The 21,773-nt window shown below is 42.8% G+C and overlaps 1 protein-coding gene across 1 annotated transcript in view; it reads left to right on the forward strand.

Moving 5' to 3' along the window:
- The first annotated feature begins 19,430 nt into the window (after positions 1 to 19,430).
- The window catches only part of kynu (kynureninase), a 148,746-nt gene continuing 146,403 nt past the window's right edge, over positions 19,431 to 21,773 (forward strand). Inside the window, 1 exon segment of the mRNA XM_080199275.1 lies at positions 19,431 to 19,516. Within this exon segment, the coding sequence (XP_080055401.1) occupies positions 19,435 to 19,516 (82 nt within the window). The 5' untranslated portion in view covers positions 19,431 to 19,434.

A 21,773-nucleotide genomic window follows, 5' to 3' on the forward strand; every position in this document is an offset into this window, starting at 1 on the left:
AAAGTCCAAACAGGTTTATTTGTAGCAAAAGCCGCAAGCTTTTGAGACAGGCTGTCCCTTTGTCAGGTAGCTGGGAGTTTCGGGACAGTCTGTCTCAAAAGCTTGTGGCTTTTATTACAAATAAACCTGTTTGGACTTTAAGCTGGTGTTGTTGTGGGATTTCCTTCTGTTTTGCCCCAGTCCAACACCGGCATCTCCACATCGTGGCATATTTGGTGCCATATACTATTTGGCTGAAGGTGGAGGCTGAATTAGAGCATGGGGTAGCTGGAAGCAGTCATGACCAGTGAATGAGCCACCATAATTGTGCTAGTTTTGAAGGCTGACAACACGGTGGGAACTTCAAAGTAACCGTCAACCCAGCACTGCGCGCAGACCAACTTCTCCTTATTGAGAAGGCGTTTTACTAGATCGGCAATACGGAAGTAATAAATAAAAATGGATTTGTCTCAGGTTCATCTTCAAATGAGGGGGTCAAGGAAGAGCCCCAAACACCCCTGACGATCATAACTCATTGGGAGCTCTTCCACTATAAGTGTCTTCCTTTTGGCCTCATATTGCCATCAGCCCTTTTCCAGAGGGCTATGCACCAAATTCTAAGTGGGTTACCTGGAGTCCGGTGTTATCTGGATGATATTTTGGTGAAAAGCTTCACCGAGGAGAAGGAGATGAAGAACCTTGAAGAGACCCTCAGAAGGTTGCAGGTACATGGCCTGCAAGCAAAGAAAGAAAAATGAGAATTCTTTCAGAATTTGATTGAATACATTGATAGAGGGGGACAAAGGTAGCAAAACAAATGGAGGCCATCATGAAAATACCCAGGTCACAGAATGTGTCACAATTATGATCATTCCTGGGATTGATAAATTATTATCATGAATTTGTGCTGGGTTTGAAACCTTTACACCGATTTCTTGGTAAAGGCTGACCATCAAGGTAGAGTAAGAAGTCTCACAACACCAGGTTAAAGTCCAACAGGTTTATTTGGTAGCAAAAGCCACTAGCTTTCGGAGCACTACCCCTTCGTCAGGTGATGAAGTTCAGAAGTGTTAATGCATTTCAACCCAAAGCTGCCTTGCAATTTAAATTCAATTAAATAATTTGGAATTTAATAAAAAAAACAATTTAATGGTGATCATGAAACCACTGTCGTGAAGACCAACCTGGTTCACTGATGCCCCTCACCTAGATATCAAGAAATGGATGAAGGCACTGAATACTGCAAGGGTTATGGATCCTGACAATATTCTAGCAATAATACTGAAGACTTGTATCCCAGAACTTGCTGCACTCCAAGCCAAGCTATTTCAGTACAACAACAGCACTGGCATTCACACGGCAAACTAGATAATTGCCTTGGTTTGTCCTGTACGTGAAAAACAGGACCAATCCAAAATGACCAATGGCCGTCTCATCAATCTGCTCTTGATTGTCAATAATGTGATGAAAGGGGTCATCAGCAGCACAATCAAGCAGCACTTGCTTAGCAGTCACCTGCCTTCTGTCAGGATCGCTCAGCTCCTGACTTCATTACAGCCTTGGTTCAAACATAGGCAGAAGATGTGAACTCCAGAGGTGAGGTAAGGGTAACTGACCATAATATCAGGACAGCATTTGACCTTGTGTGGAATCAAGGAAACCTAACAAAACTGGAGTTAATGGGAATCAGGGGAAAAAGCCTCTGCTGGCTGGAGTCATACCTGGCACGAAGGAAGATAGCTGTGGTTGTTGGAGGTCAATCATCTCAGTTCTAGGATATCATTTCAGAGCTCCTCGGGACAGTGTCCAAGGCCCAATCATCTTTCAGCTGCTTCATCAATGACCTTCCTTCCTTTAATCATAAGATCACAAGTGGGGATGTTCACTGATGATTGAACCACTTATTTAACCTTAGGTTCTGAAGCAATCTTTAGCCAAATGCAGCAAGACTTGAACAATATTCAAGCTTGGGGAGTCATAAGTGTCAAATAACATTCATGCCATACATGTGCCAGTCAATGTCCATCTTTAGCTAGAGTAAATTGAGCCACCTCCCATTGACATTCACTGAACATTCACAATCACAATCTCCCATTATCAACATCCTGCAGGACATGCCATATTAAAAGTATAGCTACAAATACAGGTAAGAGGCTGGAAACTCTGAGGGGAACATTTCACTTCCTGATCCCCAAAACTTGCCCATGTAAAGCACAGATCAGGATTGTAATAGAATATTCTCCACTTACCTGGATGGGTCAGTTCATTTGCATGCTTTCTGAGGTCTTTGCTCTGGAGCTCATCAAAATCTCTACAGAGAGGATGCGGATGCCGAGGAGATTGCTGGTCCAGCAGTTTCTGCACCCAGATCAGCACACCATTGATGTAGCCATGGCTGTTTCAGCAGTGGTTAAGTGAGGGGGGGAAAGGCACGCGGATCTCTGAGCAGATACTCCTCCTCAAGGAGTCAGAAGAGAGTTCTCGGGCACCCAAAGGGAAGAGGATCAGTTAGACATTCAGAGACCTTCACACTGGACATTCCAAAGGTGATCACGCATTCCCAGTCCCCTCTGCCTGTGATCCAGCTGTCACTCCCTGAATTCCAAGTTTAAGAGCAAAATGTATCACGTAGCATTGTTCAGCTGCTCAGGCTGGGAAGGATATACATGCCTTGTGCAGGATACCCAAATCAGGCTGGGATCCTCCAGACCGTACACCTCCTGAGGTCGTCCACCAAATTCACCACAAACAAGAGGGCCTGGTTGTCAGCAGGCTGACCACCTCTGCTGTGGATGTTGGGGGTGCACCTTCATGCAGCAAGTGGTCAGATTAGAAAGATTAGAAAGCTCTGAATGTACCTGGTGGAACAGGCGTGCAATAGTTTGGGCATTTATAAATATAGGTTAACTTGCACTGTTTGGAAATTTTTTGGACTCATTCTTGTTGCTAGCTGTTCTAATGTTCATTTGCACTCTATCTCTTCCAGGTGAAGGACATCCTAGAGGCAAGGATGGGTATGCTACTCCATGCATATCTGAGCATGGAGCTACCGTACTTTGAAAAAAGTGATGAAAGCCATGGGCAAGTGCCTTCCTCTCACAATTTTCCACTTGTCTCAATTGTTCCTGGGATGATGAGAGAGACCTTTGTCTTGTCATATTAGATAGAATAACTATGTGAGCCCTTGTGATTCAGGACAATTCCCATAGGGGAATGGAAGTTGGCAGCCGACTAGCATCCACCTCCCTCAGCCAGAAGGTCAGGGCTGAGATCAGACACAGGGGGGAACCAACAGCTTGGACATACAAGTGCCTGAAACTGATAAGGATCCGGTTAGCTGCAACACTTCAAAGAGACAACAGAAGCGGTCAAGCAAAACCTTTCTGACCCGGGCCCCACTCCACAACCCCCGAGGTCACCCACTTCCCTCCAACCCAAACCCCAATTGCCCCCATTGAATCATAAGCAAGTCCAAAAAGTTTAAAAATAAGCATATACCTCCTAGCTCCTTCTCGAATGCCTTGTTGCCACATCCCCGCTTTTTAATAGTAATACCAATCTATACCCACTTGACTTCAGAGAGTAAGGGTGGGTGAATACCAGATGACCATTGGAGCTGAGGTCACTCCTGCTGATGACATAGAGGTGAAGGTAGTTGCATGATTATCGGGTTGCTGTCCATTCTGGGCAGGAAGCGAATTGGGGCTGACGGGACAAGGAGGGTGAATCTCGAGAACAGTCACATCCATTGGGGATCCCCATTATCGACCAACGCCCCAATCGCCAGGGCATTGGGATTCCCGAGTGCCATCTGAAGAGGTGGGAGAATCGGGCCCATTAACTCTGTTTCTCAGAGACCTGCCGAGTATTTTCATCACTGCCTAATTTTTGTTCCACTTCTAAAAGGTGCTGGTTGCCTTTAAGTGAAATTTCTGCCTTCCCACAGACAACTCTGCTACCTACAACGCCAGTACCTGACACAATAATGAACAAGCAGCACAAATATTACAAAGCTAACAGAGGCTTGAGAATCTAAACCACAGTCTTCCAGTCACTCTGATGTTTCAGTGATAAATACAGCGAGGATCAGAACACATACTGCTATTTGAAATTTGGATTTAGCATCAAACATCTTATGAGTGTGTATGGTTACAATAGGATCTTGAGTGTTATTATGAAATATGCCCTGCGTGTGCTTGCAAAAGTGACATTTTATGCTCACTGCACCTTTGGGAACCCAGCTAGTGCAATCAAAAGTTTTGTCAAAATGTCGAAAGTAATTCCTCAAGTTGCTGGTACTTTGCTGAGTATTCCCTTTCATATCCTATCAGTTTAATGACATAATCAGAGCGAGAGCAAATAGCTTAGAAGGGATTCTTTGTCACTGTTGACTTTCTCAGCGTCTTGGGTTTTGATAGATTGATTCCACACGCCCATCTGTGCACCTTCAGAGAATTCATATATTACCTCAACGAGCAAGTCTTCAATTTTAATAATGTGCAGGTGGTATGTGAAACAGGGATTATTACAGATGTACATGTCGTTCTGTGACTCATTTAACCTTCTCCATTCTGACCAAATTGAGAGGCTGAAAAAACACATAATTCCAACACTTACTGTGCCTCGAATATTTCATGTCCTCTGGGAGACTTTTAATTTTCTTTCATTTGACTGTTCATATTTTCAGCACATGGTCCAATTTTCTCCTGGGCCTGTTCTTCAGGCGGGGGAATTCTCCAGGCCTGATAGCACAGATCGTGAATCGCAATCAGAAACCAGTGGGAAAGTAGATTTTGTGCAGGCTGGCAACCCTGCTATGACCACCCCGTCACCACACCCACCCCCCACCCACTTCCCCAGGCTGGGCTGCATAGCCAGCCCTGATCGGGTTCCTAGCCAGGGCAGGCAGGAACCCCAATGCATATTCAAGTCTGCATATTTAAATATAATTAGCGAGCTTGCAGCCCAGATCAAGTGGCCCTCGCTATTCACCTGCCTCCCCAGAGGGAACTGCACTGGCGGGCTTTGATACAGGCCCTCACAAGCGAGGGCATGGTGTGTTCGACCCCAAGAGTTGAGGAAGTGACACCAACACCTCAGCAGTGGCAGGTATCCTCGCGTCACACTGCGCAGGCATGAGGTTTATCCACCCACTCCTCACTCGGGACCCCTTCTCTTAGACCCTCCAATCAGCCTCCCTTCCCCCCTCAGATCCCCACTCGGACCAAACACTTTGATAGCGCCAACATTGCACTGCCCCCTGGCACCCTGGCACTAATGCTCTGATCTGCTGCCTCAGGTCCCTGTGCTGCTGCCAGGCTCCTCTGGAAGGGTCCTGGAGTTGGGTGGGTTCGGGCTTGGAGCAATGAGTTGACCTTGCCACTGTCTGCTGGGATGGGGTACCGTGGCTGGACTGCCTCTTCTAGCCCTGGCAGACCTGAATATCATCCCTGGCATGGTGATTTCAGACAGTTCTGTGATTAACATCTGGATTCCTGTCCATCAACTGTGCTGATTCTGACATGGCCAGGTAACCTTATCCTCCATGCCCTCTGGCAGGATTTTAAATTATTGGAGCATTCCATTCTGCAGCAAAGATTTTCCTTTCTCCCTGACAGAAGCTACAGGTGTGATCAAACTCCTTTGAAGTTCTCTGACAGAGAGGAAATGTCAATTTCACTTGGAGTGAGTCGGTGAGGGGCAGGTTCCAGTCTGCCCAACTGTGCACTTAGCCCCAGTGTTTGCACACAGACTGTCACTCAGGATTAGATTCTGTCTACATTGTGGTTAGGATCAAAGGTGTATTTGAGCTGCAGTCAACTGCAAAGGGAAATCCAAATAAACACAGGATGACAGAAATCTGTTGGTCTGACAGCTGAATCTTTTACCAGGCACTGCACTTGAACTTGTTATAGATCAAAGTCTTCAAGTGCAATAGAGAAGGTTTCAATGATTTCTGCTTGCTGGAAGCCACATCAACTTTAAATTTATATGCTGCCTTTCAAGGAATCCAGAAGGGTTTTATACCAATGGAGTACATTTGAACAAAGAACAATTACAGCACAGGAACAGGCCTTCAGCCCTCCAAGCCTGCACCGACCATGCTGCCTGACTGAACTGAAACCCCTATCCTTCCGGGGACCATATCCCTCTAGTCCCATTCTATTCGTGTATTTGTCAAGACGCCCCTTAAAAGTCACTACTGTATCCGCTTCCACTACTTCCCCCAGCAACGAGTTCCAGGCACCCACCACCTTCTGTGTAAAAAATCTGCCTCATACATCTCCTTTAAACATTACCCCTTGATCCTTAAACCTGTGCCCCCTAGCAATTGACTCTTCCACCCTGGGAAAAAGCTTCTGCCTATCCAATCTCTCCATGCCTCTGATAATCTTGTCAATTTCTGTCAGGTCACCCCTCAACCTCTGTCATTCCAGTGAGAGAAAACCAAGTTTCTCCAACCTCTCCTCATGGTTAATGCCCTCCATACCAGGCAACATTCTGATAAATCTTTTCTGTACCCTGTCCAAAGCCTCCATGTCCTTTTGGTAGTGTGGCGTCCAGAATTGAACACTATATTCCAAGTGCAGCCTGACGAAGGATCTATAAAGCTGCAACATGACTTGCCAATTTTTAAACTCAATGCCCCGGCCGATGAAGACAAGCATGCCCGTATGCCTGTTTGACTATCTTCTCCACCTGCATTGCCACTTTCAGTGACCTGTGTACCTGTACATCCAGATCTCTTTTCCTATCAATACTCTTAAGGGTTCTGTCATTTACTGTATATTTCCTATCTGTATTAGGCCAGTATTAGAAATGCAGGTCAATATTCTAACATGGCAGGCCATTTACTAATTGAGGCATGAATATTTTTCAGAGCACTGAGGGAATCTCCACTGTTTTTTGAGTTATACCTTGAGACCCAAGTCTTTGGAGTGGGATTGGAACTTGCAGATGTCTGATACAGAGGCAAGAATGTGATCACTGAGCCAAGGCTGACAGCTCATAAAGTAAAATGAAACAACTTTTTTTTCTGGATGTTAATATGCGAATCATGCAGGAACAGAGTTTGGCATGTAAAGAGCTTCTCAAGCACAAATGAATGCCAACATGTACATATGGTTGTTTGCTTTCCACTTCATATTGCATTTCTGACTCATGCCACAGATGTTCTGCTAAACTATAAGAAAGAGATAGCAGGTGTGAAGCTTGGGACACAGAAGAAGACATGTCAAACAAGTCAAGACTCCCAATCTACACAACTTTATGGATGTCCTAAGGAACCTCACTATTCTGAATGCATAGCAGGAGGAACAAGAAGCACAGTGGACAGTCATTGAAGTTTGACATGGAATGTGTAAAAAGGAGCCAGTGCAACAGACATACCTCTGAGCAACAATGTGTAGAGATAATTATGCATGAATGAAAGCCCCAGAAAGAGCTGATGTAGATGAATCTGGTTGCATATGCGCATGCAGAACCTTAATCTGTCATTCTATCTTATTCCTACTGTGTTGCCAATGTAAATTTAGCACAATTTACTCAGATGCCAGCTCATGCAGGAAGAAACTCCATTTGGAATTTAGGCATTTTGGGCTAGAACTCAGGACTTACACATCTAAATACCCCACTATTGAAAAGCCAAATTATCCACTATGCAACAAGTGAATTTAACGTGTTATATTTGTGTTATTAGCACTAATCGTTTTAGTGGGGGCCCATTTATGTGACTGTTCCCCTTTCTAGTTTTATTTTACGTTAAGAGAAAGACAAGTCTGAAAGAATGGTGGCACAGTGGTTAGCACTGTTGCCTCACAGCTCCAGAGACCTGGGTTCAGTTCCAGCTTTGGGTGACTTTGCATTTTCTCTCCGTGTCTTCATGGGTTTCCTCTGTGTGCTCTAGTTTCCTCCCACAGTCCAAAGATGTGCGAGTTAGTTTGAGTGGACATGCTAAATTACCCCTTAGTGTCAGGAAGATAAGTACATGAGGTTACAAGAATAGGGCCTGAGTGGGATTGCTGTTGGTGCAGACTCGATGGGCCAAATTGCCTCCTTCTGCACTGTAGGGATTCTATGAATAAGAGACTCGGAGACATCCAGAAGAAATTAGGCTAGCGGGATGAGCTTATGAAAATGTTTGCCATATTTTGAAAAGTGGATGAAGCTGAATTGAGCCACTTCAGCAGGGAGCAGGGAGGTTGTTTCCACAGACAGGTGAAACTAAAACTAGGCTCAAAATAATGGGAAGCAGATTTAGGACTGAATTGAAGAGAAACTTCTTCACCCAAAGGGTTGTCAACCTGTGGAATTCCCTGCTAGGTGAAGCAGTTGAGGCTACCTTATTGAATGTTTTTAAGGCAAGGGTAGATACATGTTTGAACAGTAAAGGAATTAAGGATTATGGTGATCGGGCGGGTAAGTGGAGCTGAGTCCACAAAAAGATCAGCCATGATCTTATTGAATGGCGCAGCAGTCCTGAGGGGCCAGATGGCCTACTCCTGCTCCTGGCTCTTATGTTCTTACTGCAAATGGCATGTGAGAAGCCAATTTGGACATCTGTTTTTTTTTTAGTTGGAAACGAACAGAAACTGTTCTGGTGAGTTGCCCATCTGAAGTGCCATCAACACTGGACTTGTGGGATTTTGGGAAATACGATCCTGGTTTTAAATCTGTGACCTAACTTTGTTTTCTGGTAAATTGGTTTATGGACAGGCATTATCACAAGAAATTAGTGAAAGCAACTTAATTTGATCCAATTGGCAAATGTCAGACTAATTTGGATCCTTCGAGAAACATTCTTTCATATTACTAAAATCGACCAGTAGATTCAGGAAATCTTAATATGTTCACGGCAAAGTGCCCATTGATTCATACAAGTTACAAGAAAGCTCATTTTAGAAAACAACAAGTTCAGTTTTTTTTGAATGAGACCATTGAGCAGATCACATCCATGATATTCAAGGATTATAATTATATATAAATATGCCAGCTTGAGATAATTGACCAAAGTTTGTATGAGAAGGTTTTTTTTAAAATTAAAACTTGAATTTTGCATAGAACTACAAAGGAGATATGGGATGGGATTTTCCAGCTGCGCTCGCCCTGAGAATGGAAAATCCTGCCTGAATTCAATGGACCTTTCCATGGTCCAACCATCGCCTGCTCCAATTCCTGTGGCAGGTGGGACAATAAAATTCTAGCCACCGTGTTGAAGCCTGGCATTTGACCCAGCTATGCTTGTGTTTGCATCCCTACTCAATTGATAGAATTGCCAATTCTCTAGGAATCTTCTGGAGTCTCCAGGAAGTGATCAGTAATCTCCTGGGTTGCTGGAAGCTACCTGGGAAGCATATCTTTAAGTTCATTTATTACTGTCACAAATAGGCTTACATTAACATTACAATTAAGTTACTGTGAAAATACCCTAGTTGCCACACTTCAGTGCCTGTTCGGGTACAGCAAGGGAGAATTTAGCTTGGCCAATGGACCTAATCAGCATGTCTTTCGGATTTGTGGGAGGAAACCCACAAAGACATGAGGAGTACATGCAGACTCCACTCAGCCAGTAACCAAAGCTGGGAACTGAACCCGGGTCCCTGGCACTGTGAAGCTAACCATTGTACCACCATGCTATCCTTTAATGAAAAGTGTTTATGTTATTTGTCTTCTTCCACTGCTTTTCTCCATAAGTTATAAAGATATTGAAGACGGGGGACAAAGGATGAAGTTGCTGCTGGCAGAAGGTCATGTGATCAGGCCTCCAGGTGTATATCTACCAGGAAAATGCCAAACCAGATTTGAGAACACCAATGGTTTCTTTCAGCAGCCTTGGTGAAACAAAAACAATTTTAGACTATGTAGACCGAGTGCTCACATGATGCCATAATGATGTGACTATTGAAGGGGTCACACGTTGGAAGTGTGGGAGTTCCTCTCAGAGAGTGGGCAGAGATATAGCATGCAAGAGTTGTTCAGAGTACTTCATAAACTGTCATTGATGTAAGTCCTGGGTTGGCAGTTATTGGACCTCACAATTCAAAGACTGCTGTTAACATTTTGTTTTGAAAAACAAGTGAAAGGTGCAGCCATACTTTCTTCCAAACATAGCTAAGTTAATGACATTTTTTGATACTGTCGATGTTGAAGGCATTGCCATTTATATTAATTGACTCCTGGCAACCTGCAAACATTGCAGCAAGTTAGAAATTGAAGAACTCGCAGGTTGAAGGAATGCTGTGGAGTCACATGAATTAAAATCCTCATTACACAAATTACTCTGCCTCTGCGATGTTTATTCATGACCAAACATTTCTGATAAATTATTTATGCCCAATTTATAATGCACATGATATCTGATGATGATATTATTTTAGACATGCATTCACTTCATTTTATACAGTAGATTTCCAAATTCGAGGAGTGGGTTGTCATCTTGTCTGTCACAACAATAAAATGCAAAAGAAAAGGTGCATTGTCAATGATACATGCTGGTGGTTATCCAGGTGTCTCATCGGTGCCGTGAACTTGGGGATCTTAGGGTTACTTGATCTCTTAATCCAGTCAGCCGGGCATCCCTTTGCTTTACTCGTGGGTGCTGCTGAAGTGACAGATGCAATGATCAATCCACAATGTTAATCTGTTCCAGGTGCTGGCTGACAAATGGATTAAACAGCAGGTGTGCAGGAATGCACAGCTACAAGCTGGTCAGCTACACTACAATATTGATGACAGCTCTGCTTGGGCAATACAAACACCACTCTGCTTCTAATTGATTACTTCAAGGAAACATTTCTCCCCATAAGCTATTGATGCTTACCAGCTTGGTGGCAGCATCATTTTAGTTTTACATTTAGCACCAATAATGTTCAACTTAAAGTAGAATTGACAAAGGGAAGTCACATTGGACTGAAAATACTTCTCTCTTCTCAGATGCTACCGGAACTGCAGACTTGAATTTTACTGTCCCACCTGCCATGGGAATTGAAGCATGTGAGGGGCAGACCTTGGAATGGTCCATTGACCTCAGTCATGGTCTTACAGCTTTGGGACAAGTGAGACCATAAAATCCCACCCACTGAGGTTTTCCAGCGTTTTCTTCTTGGCGGTGTTGGCTGGGGGGGGTGGGGGTGGGGGTGGGGGGGTGTGGGGGGGGTGTGGGGGCTGCGGGGGGGGGGTTGGGGGGGTGTGGGAACGTGGCGCAGTGGAATTGTAAGTAGACTGGTAATCCAGAGGGCAATGCTCGGGAGGTACCTGAATCTCACCACAGCAGGTGGTGAAATTTGAATCCAACATATTTAGGAGCGGCACAGTGGCATCGTGCTCAGCACTGCTGCCACACTGCACCTACATTCAATTCCGGCCTCAGGTCACTGCCTGTGTGGCATTCTCCCTGTGTGTGCATGGGTTTCCTCTGGGTGCTCCAGTTTCCTCCCATGCTCCAAAGTTGTGCGGATTTGGTTGATTGGCCAGGCTAAATTAACCCCAGTATCAGGAGGATTAGCAGAGTAAATATGAGGGGTAATGGGAATAGGGCCCGAATGAGATTGTGGTCGGTGCAGACATGATGGGCCAAATGGTCTCTTCTGCGCTATCAATTCTATCTATCTGTCTTGTAATACTAGATGTGTCAGGTGACTTGTGACAGCTATCTTAATTCATTGTCTTTGCTTGCTTTACAAAAAGTCCTTTTAAAAGTGTTCAATATATAATTTGACCAGCTAATGTGATTAAACTTTAATATTCCACAAGTGCACGCCACTTCAACCATGAGTAAAAGGTTGCCTAACTTGTTTGCTGACTTATCGACCTTGTATTGCAAAACATTTGTTAAGCAAATGGTATTGATTTACTGTCCTGTTGGTATTTAAAATCAATAGCATAGATAGTGATCACGTGGATTTTAATATGGTTGTGAAACCAGTCAACTGTTACCTTTCCTTCCTGCAGCTTGACAGTTCAAGCTCCAGTTCCTATTTCATTTGTTTTAAGAAAAGAAAATCATAATTGTCAGCACTGAATTGGAAAATACAGGCCATTTCATCAATCATTTCACAAGATAGAGATGAATTTTGCTGTGCCACATCAGAATCAGGTTACGGAATCAAAAAGGAATGAGGTCCTTAATGCAAGACATAAACTTTTCATATGATGCACATTGGTAGAGGACAATGGGATAGAGTTTTCAAATTACATGGAAATCTAGTAGCGAAGATGCAATTATGCCTTTCAAGTCACTTCTTGCCTTTGTGCTATATACATCATTTCTAATTACTGCCATTGTAAATATCAATTAAGTACTGCCAGGTGTTCAGCATGTACATGAAAGGATTTCTGCATGTTTTGCATTTGTGCCCCCTTTAACTTTTCATTTTTACTCTTGCCAGCACAGTTGTACAGTAGTTAGTACTGCTGCCTCTCAGCGCCAGGACCTGCGTTCGATTACTGCTTGGGTCACTGTCTGTGTGGAGTCTGTACCTTCACCCTGTGTCTGCATTAATTTTCTTTGGGTTCTCCGGTTTCCTCCCACAATGCGAAAGACATGCTGGTTAAATGCATTGGCCAAGCTAAATTCTCCCTCAGTGTATCCAAACAGGCACCGAAGTGTGGAGACTAGGGGATTTTCACGGGAGTTTCATTGCAGTGTTAATGTAAGCATACTTGTGACACTAATAAACTTTCAACTTTAGATTCTCATATGTCTTTCTTGCAGTTGTTGATTCCTCACTTTCTGATACCACGCCCTTCCTTCCACCCCACCTAAGCATCTTTATTGCTGTGTGCTAGTGCAGTTGTTTCATTACCTGACTCATAATCCAGAAGTCTTGATTAATATTCCAGAGGGCATGGCTTCAGACATGAGACTGGAATTGAATCTAGGTTTCTGGTGCTGTGAGGCAGCAGTGCTAACCATTGTGCCACCATGCTGCCATTGTGCCTTGGTAAGTGCTAAAAAGCTGCTGATCACTAATTAGGGAGACTGCAGATAGCCTTGGAGGGAATGTCATCATCGTGAGAGAGTTGGTGCCTCAGAAACTCTACTGATTGATGGATGGTCAGTTCCTAGAATGATAATGTGGCTCAACAGACCATAACTTTTACTTTTTGTTTAAAGATGTAGAACAGGATCACAGGGCTGCCAATCAACTTTCAATGAAAGAATACAACCTTTATCACACAAGAGAAGATTAACCATAATGCACTACTCCTTCACCCTACCAACATCATCATAAGTGCACACAGACTTATAGGATAACACAAGCTATGAAAGGTATCTCTTTTTATTAATAATTATAAATTCCATGTAAAACAATTAGCAAATTGTGGTCAAACACTCCACATTCTTTCTCTCAGGTGCCTGTCCGAAGGATCCACCTCCAAGATTTCAATATTGCCTTTCAAGTGTGCCTTTCTTGGGTTGTCTTGTGCTTTCCACACAACCTCACAGGTACCTAGTCATGCAAATAGAACATGACAACTTCATACGCTGTACTTAGGTCTCACCAGCCTTAGGATTACGTATTCGCGCTAGCCAATTTCTTCTGGTCTGCATCTTTCAACTCTGTCTGTAATTGGATGCCTCTCTCTGTCCTTTTCTTTAATGTTAGTGAATAGTAAGTACCCTGTTCAGGGTCCAGGTTTTTCTCCCTTTGACTTCAGTCTTCCTGGGACTTCTATTTTCATTCCCTGATTTCAAGAACAATCTGTTTTTTAGCTTCTGGGACATGCTTTCTGCCCCTTATTCCATTGTATTGCCTTTCCACTGGCAGTTTATGTGAGAGCTGTTTGTTTCTCAATTACCTGGTTCCAACTGAACAACACGTGTTTCGTGTTTCAGTGTGGGTCCTGGTTGCTATGCATCAGCTGTTCTGAATTTAAGCCCTGATTGATTTCACATTGTAAACTCTTTAGATTATAATAGAGGCACAATTTGAAGTGAAACCAAAAACCCAGACATACAGGCACCTTTGTTTAACATGAAGCTAAGCAAAGTTTTTAAACCTTCCTTATACAAAAATACAAAATTAAACTGACTTAAAGCTATATCTTGTTTCTAATACCCAGAATTACAAATATAGATTACTCAAAACTACCACTATTTCCTGACAGTTGGAAAACTCTGAAAGTCCCTTTGAACAGTAGTATCTAGAAACATAATGGCAACAGTCTCAATATCCAGTGCAGTAGTCATGGAGGAGACACTGCTGGTTGTCATGGGAATTCAGTGATGAGGGTAGAAGACATGAAAGATGAAGTGAGACTTGATTGCAAACTCAGAGGAACCAGGTTATCAGCTGACACAGCACATAATTTGGAAGCTAAGATAAAGGTGCTTTGTGGCATAGACCCAGATACAAGACAGCACTGTTTTATTCCTTTTCCTCCACTGAACTGTAAGTTTCCACTTCTTAGTAACTGAAATTAAAAATAGACAAAAATAAGGTTGTGATGAAGGAGAAGGTGCTTGTGCATCAGAAGGGATTGTTGAGTGATAGAGAAGTGTTTGTTAAGTTTATTTATTAGTGTCACAAGTAGGCTTACATTAACACTGCAAGAAGTTACTGTGAAAATCTCCTAACCGCCACACTTTGGCACTTGCTCCGGCGCACTGAGGGAGAATTTAGCATGGCCAATGCACTAACAACAATTTTTTCAGACTGTGGGAGGAAACCAGAGCACCCAGAGGAAACCCATGCAGACGTGGAGAGGATGTGCAGATTCCACACAGACAGTAACCAAAGCTGGGAATCGAACCCAGATCCCTGGTGCTGTGAGGCAACAGCGCTAACCACTGTGCCACCATACCACAATGGGAGGTTTATGTGTGCAGCTACCTCTCACTGGATTCTCAAGCTGATCAGCACTCCATGCAGTGTAAAGTATGCAAGTACACTTTTCCTCCTCCTGTTCTTTGCTATGCCTGCTGCTGTGTGTAACCTTCCTTGTAAGAAAGAGGAAAATATGTCACTGAGGTTTCTGCAATAAGTGTTGGTGATGAGGCCATCAGGGGTGACTATCTGCCAGTGTGTGTGTGAAGTGTGGGTACAAAGTTTGCAACAAATCAACTGTAAAGGTGAAGTAAAGCATTCAAATTAAATTATGTAAATGTGCTCATAAGACTTGATTTGATTGAAAATTTGACGACTGAAAATTGAGAGCAAAGACGGAAGAAGGAGCTGAATAATTTATTTGAAATTTAATTACATAAGAATAATAAAATAAATATCCTTTAGACAAAGAATAATAGCACAAGTCAGTATTGTGCATTTCCTACAGAATGGGGGTTTGGGGCAGCCCTTGTTAACTCAGGCAAATGCATCTCAGAGAACTGTTTTCAAATGGGATCACTTGAGTCGGAACAAATTTGAAAGCAATCTGGCACATTTCAAAGGAGCAAAGTACATGGATGCATGTCTTCAGCTCATGAGCCCCAGGACCGATATTCCATGTTTAGGACCTCCATCGCACACTTTGCAAGCATCCTTGAACTTTGGGCTTCCTATTGGTTATCTGACTCCAGCTGCTTTCCTAAACCATATGCTAGAATCAGAAAAGATAGAAATACTCAGAAGAACAATGTGTGACCATAATGGTAGTATCAGGGAAAAAAAAGATTTCTGCCTAATAGGGCGTCTACAGCAGTTCAAGGGAATTTGGGACAATGTTGCAAGAAGGGCTACAACTGAACAGAAAGAGAATGAACGAACCAGCAAAAAAGATAAATCGGGAATGATGTGTTATTTAAACTTGAAAGGAAGGGGAACAGAAAGATAAAAGCATTCAGAAAGACCAAGTACATGAGGCTGAAATTTAGCTTATATATTTTCCATGTAGAACAGTTAGATGTGGTTGAAGAGGAATAAATAGATATAGGAAAAGAGCAGTCCATGGATTTAGAATGACTATTCACATTGAGGATAAACACTGGGTTGGCCAAATTACCTGTTTTCTTGTTCTGCTTCTTTTCAATTTCTCTGTCACAAACAGTTTGTTTTAACTTTACTCTCATCACACTCTTTTTTTTCCTTTTCTGTTCTATTCTTTAGATTCTGTCTCTTCTCATTTTCCAGCCATTTCTTTATTGGCTTCTACTTCATAGAATCCCTTCAGTGCAGAAGGAGGCCGTTTGGCCCATTGAGTCTGCACCGACCCTCTGACAGCGCATCTTACCCATGCCCGTAACACCACATACTTACCATGGCTAATCCCCTAACTTAGGCATTTTGGGACACTAAGGGGCAATTTACCATAGGCAAACAATCTACGTTGCACATATTTGGACTGTGGGAGGAAACTGGACCACCCGGGAAACCCCACACATACACGGGGAGAACGTGCAAACTCCACACAGAGTCATAGAGCAATACAGCATGGAAACAGGTTCTTTGGCCCAACTGGTCCATGTCTGGAATTGAACCCAGTCCCTGGCGCTAAAAGGCAGCAGTGCTAACCACTGCACCGCTGTGCCATCCAAACTTATGTTTTCTAGTCATTGTTATAAGCACTGTAGCAACTGTTCCTCTTCTTACCAGTGATGCAATATTAGTTACACATTTTTGAACTGCTACAATTTTTAACTGAATTAGAAAAGACTGAGAGGAAATAAATAAACCAGCAGCAACATTTTAGTTGTCATTGCCTTTGGATGTAATTCTACTATTGATCTTTTAGTTAAATTCATGCCATGTTAATGTGTGGCAAAAACAAAAGACATCACACAAGATTAAAAGCAGTTTACTATTAAGTCACTTCTGGTTTTGTCAACAAAATTAGTGGTCGATGCTGTTAAACAATTGAAAATTACACTGCTGACTCACCTGCTTTATATTGTCATTCTAAGTTAATATTTATCCCATGTGTTATAACTGATTACTGGGTAGCATATGAGAAAGCCTAGGTCCAGTGAAGCATAACTTTGAAATATTAACCATTGTTCCCGTGGCTGCTGATAGGAGATGGACAGATGATTGAAATTATCTTTATATCACACATGGGGAAAAAAAGAATATTAAGTGGAACATAAAGTGAATAATGTTTTCATCACTTCTGATTTTTGTCTTAAATTTTCAGCATTTTCTGTTAGTTATCTGATTTTCATTTTCTACCTGTGAATAAGCACCTGGTTTTCATTCAAAGACACCTATTTATCAGATGAAATTTAAAAGGTTGTCAGTGGGGGATTTCAGATGTAAACACACCATCTAACTTTATGTTTTATTTTACAATTTCTTTATTTCTTTCCCCATGATATTAAAAAATCATTTCATCTGTGTATCTTTTGGTATTTTCAAAGGATTGCTTGCAGACATTGAAGGTACAAATAACAAGAACTTTATTGGAGAGGTTTAGCTCAGTTGGTTGGACAGCTGATACAGAGCGACATCAAAAGTGTGGGTTCAATTTCCATACTGGCTGAGGTTATTCATGAAGGCCTGCTTTTTCAACCTTGCCCTTACCTGTGGTGTGATGGTCCTCAGGTTAAATCACCTCCAGTTTGCTCTCATAGAATCATAGAAACCCTACAGTGCAGAAAGAGTTCATTTGGCCCATCAAGTCTGCACCGACCACAAACCCCTACGTTTTTACCTGCTAATCCCTCTAACCTGTGCATCTCAGGACACTAAGGGACAATTTTAGCATGGCCAATCAACCTAACCCGCACACCTTTGGACTTCTCTCCCCATCAGAAAGGACAGCATCCTATGATCACCTGGGACTATGGAACCTTTATCTATTGAAGGGTGCTTACTCTACAGGCTGTTAAACTGCCTGTTTGCCTTTACAAACGGCCAATGACTTGACCACAGAGCTTCTGTCCCAGAGGTAGGCGGAACCACACAAGTTTCCTTTTTTAAACTATGTTTTTAAAAAATAAGTTTCTTGAGGTTCTTTTAGAATCTTTTAGCTTCCATCCTTAGCCCATGTGTATGTCCCAATCAATAATCATTTTGTAAAAAATCTTTAGAAGTTTCTGAAGAAGTCATGTGGACTTGAAATGTTAACTCTGTTACTCTCTCCACAAATGCTGCCAGACCTGCTGACCTTTTCCAACTTTTTATTTTTATTTCAGATTTCCAATATCCACTGTATTTTGTTTTATTTGGAAGATTTTGTTGTTTCTTGTTTGGGTGTCTGCGAGTATCCAGCCTAATGAAATCATTGCTATTCCATACTGGGAACGTCCAGTAATGAAAACTGCAATCAGTTGTAATGTTGAGAGTGGTGAAATTCTTGTCAGATAGATTGCCAGATTGGTCAGTAGGGCTTCATTTGAGATCGCGATTTTAAAATGATCATCCTTGTTTTCATATCTCCCTGTGGTCTTGCCCCTTCAGTACTCTGTAACCTCCTCTAATCTCACAATCCTCCAGGACTCCTTAAATTGATTCCCAATTGTAACTGCTCCAACCATGACCGTGCCTTCAGTTGGTTCATGTGGTGCCTGGACTCAAGTTCTGAAATTCCATCCCTATCCCTCTCTGTTTCTCTACCTTACTTTCATCCTTTAAGTCAATCCTTAAAACTTATTTCTTTAACCTCTTTTAGCCATTAGACCTAATATCTCCTTATGTGCCTTGATGCCATGCTTTGTTCGATAGCACCCCTATAAATGCCCTGAGACATTTAATTATCTTGAAGTCGCTATCAGAATAAAAGTTGGTGTCATCAGTGGTGAGTGGCCTTGCTTCAGCACTGAGTGTAAATGCCAGGCCAATCTAATTGGGGTTAACAAAAACAGAAAAATGCTGGAAAATCTCAGCAGTTCTGATAGCATCTGTGGAGAGAGGACAGAGCTACCATTTTGAATCTGGATGAATTCTTCATTGGACCGCTAAACTGCTTGCAGACATTAACCACTGGCAATCCAAGTCTACACCCAGTGTGAAAGGGACAGGGAAGGCAGAGGAATTCCTCGTGAACCTGTTGCTGGGCCTGGTCAACCTTGCCATCAACAGGTCCAGGCAGTGTGCGACTGAGGAGGTCATCCGACACGACCTCCATAGCCCCTCCACCATGGCTGCATTCACGGCTGGGTGTCCCTGGAGAGGGAGCATGTGGAGTCTACGGGCATCACTGAGGCCTTCCATGCCCGCTGGGCACGGCAGGGTCTGGTGTGTATGATTAATCCCTTTATAATCACATTTTGGTTTGATATTTTAAGTTTCCTTATACTTTGTTTCTCCCCCTCACACACACTTTAATGGCTGCCTTTTTACTTTATATTTCAGTATGTTTGATTTGGTTCATTTGATTTGCCAAATAGATTAGCAACCCAAGTTCACATACAAGCCCATTCTTCACACAAACTCTTCCTATTAAAAGAAACAGATACCTATTTGCCTAGTATACTCCAGCTTCATCTGACATGTAAAATCCCTTTGCCAATCAATTTTTTTTGTTTGGAAATGAGAAGTCCCGGGGTGTGGCTTGAGGTTCGCTTTACTGAAGTGGGAAATGATTGACAATCGCAGTTGTCAAATTCTGGAAGAGTTCAAAATTGACCACAGAAGACTTGTCCGCATCTTTCACAAGGAAGGTAATCCAACTTTTTGTTCTTACTCTCAATGTGCACTGGACTTGGTTGATGCATTTGGGAGAGAAAGTGACCGGCAATTTCTCTCTGGGGTGGGGGATGAGTAGCAGGTTTAGGGAAATTAATCGTTCTACAATCCCCGTTCCCCGTGTTGCAGCCACCCGCAGTGAAAGGGGATTCCTGAGTTGCGTCTTACCCACCTTCTCTTCCGGGTAACTTGCAACTGTGTTATATGCAGTTTAAAAGAAAAGGAAGTATTGAGGTGTACACACAACCGAGAACACATTCTGATGGAGTTAATTATTGTCAAATGTTCCAGTTATCAAACTGGTTTAAACGAATCATTTAAAGATTTCTGTGCCCTGTTCCTTTTGGAAAGCGGCTCGCGTTTTCCAGCTCTTATGTTCCGTTCTAAAACTAGATATTGCAGTTTTTTTTATATGTAATTTGTTTGATACCTTCCAATGTAAATCAAACGGCATTTGCATACGACTTCATGACCTCAGAACATCCCAATGGACTTTAGTCAAGTAAATTGCTTTTGACGTGGAGTCCCTGTTGTCATGTAGGGAACACAACCGTCAATTAATTGGGCACTGCCAAGTCCCACTGACAGCAATGTGATAATGACCAGATACCTTTAAAGTTTATTTTTTACCGTCACAAATAAGTTTACATTAACACTGCAGTGAAGTTACTGTGAAAATCCCCTAGTCGCCACACTCCGGTGGCACCTTTTTGGACATGATGAATTCAGCATGGCCAATGCACAACGCCAGCATGTCTTTTGGACTGTCGGAGGAAACCAGAGCTCCCAGAGGAAACACGTGCACAAATGGGGGCATGGAGTGGGGGTGGGTCGGGGTTTCCGGCCTCACTCAACCCAAAACCATAAAATCCTGCCTGAGGTCAACGGACATCCTCATGCTCCGCGCCTCTCCAGCTCCGTTTCCCGTGGCGGACGAGCCTGTAAAATTCCAGCCATGGAGAACATGCAAACTCCTCACAGACAGTGACCCATTGGGGCTGGCAAGCTGTTTTCCAAACGAAATATGGCACAGAAATCTTTAAATAGTCCGTTTAAACCAATTTGATAAATGGAACGTTTGACAATAATTAAATCCATTAGAATGTGTTCTCAGTTTTGTGTGTGTATGTGTGCCTTCCCGGACAACATGAAAATATTCCACACATTCTGTTTCTGCTCTCTCTATGTAAGTGGATATCTCAATACTTTTGTTAACTGCATAAAGAGAAGGTGGGCAAGATGCAACTCAGGAATCCCTTTCAGTGCAGGTCATTGCAATAGGGGAAAGGGGATTTTAGAATATATAATTTCTCTAAAACTGCTACTGATCCCCACCAGAATTGAACCTGGGTCTCTGGGCAGTGGAGGCAGCAGTGCTAACTATTGTGCCACCCTATTATGATAAGGTGTACATTCCAGTAATGAAAGCTGAATGGCAGTAATTGGACAGTGTAGTATCAGAGTCTGGCCCATAAAGAGTTAACACAAGACTGAGTCCAGTACCACTTACACAGTGATGTAAGAGAACACATGATCCACAACTAGGGGTCAGTGTGTAGTGTTAGACTGTACTATGTCCAGAAGCAGTCATGAGTTCTGAGGCCCTCTCGGTGTTGTCTGGTCCATTATCAATTCTGTGCTATGGCAATCACCTCAGCCATCTTCCGCTTTACCTGGAGAACAAAAATTGACTATGATTGCAGGGACATGATGTCTAAACCTCTAGATAAAGGGAGAAGAATTGTGTCCAACATCATCATCTCTATAGCCATCTATGTGTGCAGTCACATCACGCTGTGCAAACAAATATTGAGTTGGCTGTTATGGGGAAGAGACCTTTTTTTTGGAATATGCCTTTGCAAAGCAGATCTTGACAAAGGTGCAGTGCTTTCTTTTTGACGAGGTTTATCCTGAGCAGACTCGTGTTACAGGACACTCTGCTCTATGGGTTCTTCCCAGGGACACTGAGCTAAACATGCAGCTGTGCAATGATCAAAATGGTGAAAGATGCTCTCTGGTCTGCTGGAAAATTTCTCGTCTTTTGGTGCAAAGAGTTGGCCTCAACTGAGTATTGCACAGTGATACATCCTCAGTACTTCATTGCAGTGTGAATGTAAGCCTACTTGTGACTTATAAATAATAAATAAACTTTATCCCAAGATACAGGACTATGCACTCAGACTTAGGGCAGCAGCCACTGAGGCGCAATGGGGAAAGGTCACTTCCTGAGGC

This window comes from Carcharhinus amblyrhynchos, chromosome 11 (genome assembly GCF_965287045.1).
Source record: "Carcharhinus amblyrhynchos chromosome 11, sCarAmb.v2.hapA, whole genome shotgun sequence".
Lineage (NCBI taxonomy): Eukaryota > Metazoa > Chordata > Chondrichthyes > Carcharhiniformes > Carcharhinidae > Carcharhinus > Carcharhinus amblyrhynchos.